General features: G+C 34.2%; 1 protein-coding gene across 1 annotated transcript; it reads left to right on the forward strand.

Moving 5' to 3' along the window:
• The first annotated feature begins 597 nt into the window (after nt 1-597).
• On the forward strand, nt 598-6,980 carry LOC143582044 (flowering locus K homology domain-like). Its single transcript, XM_077064695.1, has 9 exons — nt 598-885; nt 1,825-1,926; nt 4,144-4,362; nt 4,460-4,518; nt 4,607-4,701; nt 5,765-5,877; nt 5,981-6,043; nt 6,138-6,214; nt 6,820-6,980. The coding sequence occupies exons 1-9, from the start codon at nt 598-600 to the stop codon at nt 6,950-6,952; spliced, it is 1,149 nt and encodes a 382-aa protein (XP_076920810.1). The 3' UTR covers nt 6,953-6,980.
• Nucleotides 6,981-7,463: the final 483 nt, after the last annotated feature.

Consider the following 7,463-nt stretch of genomic DNA (forward strand, 5'->3'; position numbering starts at 1 on the left):
ATGTTGTCATTATGACAAAGTTGAGAAGCCCTCTAAAACTTATCAAAATCTTTTTCATGGTGTAGCTCAGAAAAACATAGCTCATGAACATCCATAGTTACAATTTAATGTTCTACTTTCCTTTGAATGGTGGTAAATTGATAAATATATCAATAAAGGTAACGCTCCTTTTGTATTTAGGCTGAGTGACTAGAACTATTATCGTATGAGAAGCTTTATTTCCGAAATTGGTTCATAACCAAAAGTCTTTCAATTATACATATATGGCACCGAGAATGAATTTTTCAATAGAAAGAAGCATCATCGGGTACGTTTTTGCACAAACATTTTTTTTATTAAGTTTATTTAAAAAAAATCATTTTGTAATATAAATAAAATCAATTTATGTACACATTGTATAGATAGAAACATAAATATAATATATTTTTTCATATACGTTATGTAATTATCTGTTTTACTTATAATTTTATAATTTGAATTATCAAAACTAGTATATAAATATTGAAATACTGGGATAAAATCAAGTATTATATAAAATACTATTTTTTACTATAAAGTCGTCACAACTAAACACCACCATGTTCCCATAACACCAAAATGTCAAACCACCACCACGAAACCCTAACCCCGCCACGGCCACCGTCCACGGCGGAAACGGCAACGTCCACGGCGGCAGCTCCGGCGTCGGCAAAGCGCGGCCGTGAGGATACAAACTCGAACGAAGTGCAGGCGATTAAGCGTCGAGCAGTATTAAGTCAAGACATATTATTCAGAATATTATTGCCGTCAAAACAGATCGGAAAAGTGATCGGAAGAGGTGGACACCGGATTCAGAAGATTAGAGATGAGACGAAGGCTAATATTAAGATTGCAGATGCCGTTGCGGTTCGTTTGTTGTCATTATTGTGGTTTGGGAATTAGTCGAACCCGAAACCCGAAAGTTTGTGTTTTCGGATTTCGGGTTTTAATGGGTTTGGCCCAAAATGGGGAATTTTTTAGTGGGTGATGAATATTTGGGGTTTTAAGTTTCGGGTTTGGCCCAAAACCCGAAACTTTAGGTTTTTTGGTTTCGGGTTTTAAGATTTGGGTTTGGCCCAAATGGGGGAATTTTTTTAGTGGGTGTTGTATATTTGGGATTTTAAGTTTCGGGTTTGGCCCAAAACTCGAAACTTTAGGTTTTTTAGTTTCGGGTTTTAAGTTTTGGGTTTGGCCCAGAATAGTAAATTTATTACTGATTATTTATAAGTTTCTGGGTCGGGTTTTGTTTGGTTTTCAAAAACCGTTCTGTTATGGCTTTGGCCCAAAAGAGTGAGTTTGGGCCTAAATATTTTTGTAAAACTCTCTAGGCGTTCTTCGGGCTGTGGGATAAGGACCACCGGTTAATTCGGTTAATCAGATTGAAGGTTATATGTAATTTTTCAAATATACATATACGCATACCAAAATTTGATACATAAATTTTCAATTTTGGCCGATTTTGATCAAATAGCAATTAAAAATTCACAAGGCTCGTTGAGCCTAAACGATTTTCCCACACAAGGCTCGAGCTTGGTTCTGCTCGTTTTGCCTTTTGGTGATCCGATCTTGAGTAGCTTGCAAGTGGCTTGGCTTGAATGCACTCCTAGTTAAAATCGATGTGTTTTTAGTTGTTTGGAATCAACTGCTATATATGATTAACTGCTGCCTATGCATCTGTAATTTATGCTAGAAAATAGAAATGCATAAGTTGTTTTCCTCTTACAGAATACTGTGTGCATACTTACCTTTTAGAATCTGATTTGCATATTCCTTATTGTAACTATCTGTTTGTTTACTTGAATGCAGCGGCACGAGGAGCGTGTAATCATCATAAGCTCTAAAGATAGTGAGAGTACTTTTACTGAGGCAGAGAATGCACTCCGTCAAATTGGCACTTTGGTTCTCATGGTGATGATATATCAAATCTTAACTTTTTAATATTTGTTTTGTTGCTGTCATCTAAAAACATAACTTCATAGTTACAGTGCATATTATTAAAAAAAATTTCTAGAAACTATTTTTGATAAAAACCTAGCACCTCTCATTCCCGATGGTCTGGTTCCCCCTCCCCCCCCCCCCCAACTACCTCCCCCTTCCCCTTAGCCTTTTGTTTAGAATATGTGCTAAAGTTGTTTTCTTTTTTAATATCAGTCGTTTTGATAGAGCAGATGTAGATCAAAGAAAATTTGGGCTATATCTTATAAAGGCGATGTTGCATTTGGAGGCCAAAGGTATAACAATCTCTTTCTATATTCCTTCGAAAAGATGCCCCCCCCCCACCTCTCCTCGTCCCCGTTCCTCCCTCCCCATGTCAACGTATTCCTCTTCTCCCATTCATCCCTCCTCCCACTTATTGCGACAAATATGAGAATTCTGTAGGTGGTGTCTATTTCTAGTTTGAACTGTAGGAATACTGACTGTTGACCGACACTATAATTTTTGTAAATCACATGGTTATATATTTAGAAGTTTCGTGTGAAGAATTAACTTATTCAGAACACCTATCTTCCCATATGGTATATGTTCATTTGCCTTGCCTTGATAGTTTGTTGTATGATAGGAGTGTTGAGAATAGTTCTCATAGCAAGATTATCAAGATACTGTCTAATTATAATTTAGTAATTTAGTGATTTGGTTCAATCAAGGATTAAAGTAAGAAAAGCGGTCGCTCCTCTGCCCCCCCCCCCCCCCCCCCGACACACACACACACACAAACTTTTGCTTCTATATTTACGTACAATAATTTTTAGTAATTTTAAAATACTACCATCTTTTCCAAAACATAATTGTTGAATCTAAGACCTTGGGATTGAGATTGAAACGTGCTTATTGGCTTTTTCAAAAGGCCATTTTGAAAAGCCAGGATTTTTGGCTTTTGGAAAAGTACTTTTTAACCTTTTCAAAAAGCTAAAATAAGAAAGTTTTTTATGATTGCCAAACACATTTTATCTTTATGGCTTTTTGAAAACCCTGATAAGCCAATAAGCTTTTTTCAAATTCAATCCCAAACATGCTCTAAGTTCCTTGTTCTGTTATTGGAAGCAATTACATGAACTTGCATCAGATGTCAGCACTCAAAAGTAGTAAATACTTTCTCTTCCTTGGTTTTGGTTTACCGTTTGCTTAGTTAGTTGTATAGACTTTTTATGGCTTTGTGAAAAGAAGCTCTAATAATTGGTTGGTTATAAATGCTGCAAGAATATTAGGTTTCCGTCTAGAGAGCATTAAGTTCATGCATAACTTCTATACCAAGGCTATATTGATCTTGATAATCCTAATAAATTTTAATGCATAACTTCTGAAGGTTATGATGATATTGATACTGATAATCCTGGTTATTCTTTCACTCTATAACAAGAGTCATTATTTGATAAATGGGTAATTTGCCAGTAGGGATGAGCTCGGTACCGTACCGGTACTGAAAATATCGATCCCGAAAATTACAAATTTTTGGTACTGGTACCCGTACTGAAATATTCGGTTCGGTACCGGTACGGTACTAGGACGGTACTGGTATTGAAGGTAAAAATTCGGGAAATACCGGTACCAGTACCATACCGATCCCGAAACTCAAAACTTTGGTACCGATTCAGTACCAAATCGGTACTGATTTCGGTATAGGTACCACGCATTTGCTCATCTCTATTTGCCAGTACAATAGTACGCAAAGGTTTAAGGCCATTTCTTCATATTGTACTCCGTTTAAAATATCTGCTTGTTTTGGAAGCATATTTGTTCTTGATTATACGTATATTGTCTATTATACCAGCTGTACTATAAAGTGTGCAGTTCTTTTTCGATATTGACACAATAAATGCATTTAACTTTTACTCTCAATCCTAATGCACACCAAGGCCATAATTAACATAGAATATCATACAGTTTTAGCAGCTAAGTTTTATTATTCCTTTTTAGCAGTACTCTTTATACGGTATAACAGTGTTTGTTGACTTTCATGGAAAATTGGTATTAATTGCAAAGTCAAAGCAGTGTGTTTGTTCACTTTCTTATTTGTGTTTCTGTTTTTTTTTAATTATTTTTTATTTTTTAATTTATTTATTTATTTATTTTTCTTTTTTGGTTTATTGTTGCTGATGAAATATGTACCTAAACTCTATTGTTTAGGATGATAATAATACTGAAGGACAGAAAGTCACAACAGGACACGTAGCAGCAAACACAATAAGACTGTTAATATCCGGTTGCCAAGCTGGCGGATTGATCGGTGTATCTGGTCAAAACATCGGTCAACTAAGAAACTCCTCTGGTGCAACTGTTACCGTACTTGCTCAAAATCAATTACCATTATGTGCATCTGCTCATGAATCTGATCGAGTAGTGCAGGTAGTTAGTTACTGACTTTTATCTTCTTCTTAAATGGCTTTATTTAACTAAATTCATTGAATAAATTTATTTATTTATTTATGTAAAATAATTGTAGATATCAGGAGACGTTCCTGCAGTGTTGAAGGCACTCGTTGAGATTGGACGTCAGTTAAGGTTTGGATTTTAGTGTTTTTGTATTATGATTTATGATATGTATATGGTTTTGTTTAATTATTATTGTTATTATTATTATTTTATGTAGGGATAATCCACCTAAGCAAATAATCTCCATCAGCCCGACTTATAATCTTGGTTTCATGCATCGGCCACCTCAGCAATATGTGGACCCTTCTTCAGGTTATTTAGTACTTCTCACTTGAATCTTAATCAAGCTCTCGAACAGAATGTTATGTGAACCTTTTGGTGGGAAGTTTGTTTATGTTTGTTTAATTGTTAAACAAAGGGAAATGAACAGAACTTTTTGTTCATTTAGTTAAATGAACGGAGATGAACGCATGTCCCATTTGTGAAGGCTGTTTATGTTCGATCATTTATGCTAGTTTATGTTCGCCAGTGTGCATTCATTTAAGTTTGTTCGTTTATGTTTTTCAATAAATGAACGAACATGAACAAAACTTTTTGTTCGTTTAGCTAAAGGAATGAACATAAGCACTTGTTCCGTTCGCTCATTTCTTTAATGTTTGTTTATGTTCAGTCATTTAAGCTCGTTTATGTTTGTTCGCTTACATGCATTTAAGTTTGTTCATGTATAAATAAACGAACGAACATGAACAACACTTTCTGTTCATTTAGTTAAACGAACGAACATGAACACATGTTCTGTTTGTTCATTCACGCTCTTTTATGTTCGTTTACTTTCATTTAAGTACAAACATGAACAGATTTTTTTTGCTTATTTAGTTAAACGAATGAACAAGAACACATGTCCCGTTAGTTCATTTATGTTATTCATATATGCTCTTTTGTGTTCCTTGTAAGTTCGTTCACAAAAAATTCTCTTATAGTTAAACAAACGAACATGAACACATGTTCGTTTGTTCGTTTATGTTCGCTCATTTATGCTCGTTTATGTTCGCTCATTTACGCTCTTTTTTTATGTGTTCATTAAAATCTTTTAGACCTACTACAATTTATTCTAGTTTTATTAATTTTTTTAGCCTGACAAATTGATGTCTACGTTTACTTTTAACTGGAGTTCAATCGATTATGTTCGTTGATCTATTTTCAGTTATGTTCGTTTCATTTTCTTTATACTGTTAACAAACGAACATAAACGAAGATGAATACACTCATTTTCTTAATGAACGAACATGAACAAGAAACCTCGTTCATTTAATTGTTCATGTTGATTACTTGTTCGGTTCGTTTACTTCACTTCTAAATGTGATGTCATGTTCAGCTGAATATGTAACTTTGGAGATGATGATTTCCGAGACGTTTATTGGTGGATTAATCGGGAGAAATGGATCGAACATATCAAGGATCAGAACAGAATCAGGAGCAACAATTAAAGTATTTAACTATTTTACATTTATTTATTATTTTATTACTTAAATGCATTATTGTTTTATAGTTTTTGTTAAATATTGTATGAAGTTTTAGTAATATCTTGTAGGTTCATGGTGGAAAAGGTGAAAATAAACATAGACAAATTCATTTGGGTGGTAGTGCTCAGCAGGTTGGTTCTTTTAAAAATTGCTGACGTGGCACAAAATAAAAGTTTTTTTTTCTTTTTTTTTAAATAATAATTAAATAAATTTGATTGAAAATAGGTTGCATTGGCAAAACAGAGAATTGATGAGTACATATACACACAAATGATGCAACAAACTGGTGGTCAACATTCAATGTAAGTTTCATGATTTGAGACCATATTTTAATGATATTTTTTTCGAGTTAATTACACAGATGGTTCCTGTGGTTTGAGCAAAGTAACATGTTCGGGTACTAACTTTGAAAAGTTGCATGTTTGGCTTCGTGGTTCTATTAACTTTTCTACTAGATAAATTACTACAATACCCTTGAACATTAACTTATGGATCCGATCATTTTTACTTTTTTAGCATTGAACGTTTAGAATTTAGGTTGTAGGGAGGGATTATCAAGATTCCGACTTCATGTGTTCTTGATAGCAGGGGTATTTTGGTCATGTCTATAACAATGATCATATTTATTTTCTTTTTATTCTTTAATTTTAAGGGCATTTTGGTCATTTTACATGTAGACTTTACAGAAAAGTTAGCAGAAGCCACAAAACCTAAACATACAACTTTTGAAAGTACTAAAACATGTTGCTTTGCTCGAACCGCAGGGTCCGCAGTGACCATCTGTGTAATTAACTGTAATTTTTATTAAATTCAACAAATGATAATACACGTCTATGTATGTTTTATAGAATAAAATTGCTATGTTATATACATCTATATAATAGATTTCTATATTTTTATTTATCAGGAATAATAATGATTCGGTGGCGTTGATGGCGGCGGCTCAAGCTCCACCAATGTTTTATCCACCGGTGCCATCGCAAGCAACTCTGCCTCTGGCTTATTATGGGGCGCCGAACCCCTATGCGCCACATCTTTAGGTTCATGATCAGTTTCCAATGACAAATGGGTGGTAAATTTATAATTTATGTTATTAACTTGGGTAAGATTAATGAGGTGGTGTTTGTAATAGAATATACATTGTTAAATATGTAATTTACAAAAATAAGTGTTTAAAACGAACAAAGTCCGGTTGACCCCTTTTTTACTGTCTGTGTTACGAAAACATTAATATGATGTATTAGGCTCTGTCAATGCTGTTGAATATGTTGGAGAATATACTAGTCAATGTTGTAGAAATAGCTAGGTGCTAGTCGGGCGGTGGGGTAGGGACTGGTGATTAATCGGACTGAAATTTATATGTAGATTTTCATAAATGCATACCGATTTGGACAAATGGGGATTAATCGGCGACAAGTCGGTGAGGTAACGACTAGCAATTATTCGGTGCATAGTGTTAATAGTCGGGAGTTTTATAATACTGATGCTAGTTGTCCATGTACAGTGCCATAATAGTTTATTTGGTTCTAATAGTTTTACTAACTGCTTCTG

Source organism: Bidens hawaiensis, unplaced genomic scaffold (genome assembly GCF_021521415.1).
Source record: "Bidens hawaiensis isolate Kalapana, Puna unplaced genomic scaffold, B.hawaiensis_p1.1 tig00031419_1, whole genome shotgun sequence".
Classification (NCBI taxonomy): domain Eukaryota; kingdom Viridiplantae; phylum Streptophyta; class Magnoliopsida; order Asterales; family Asteraceae; genus Bidens; species Bidens hawaiensis.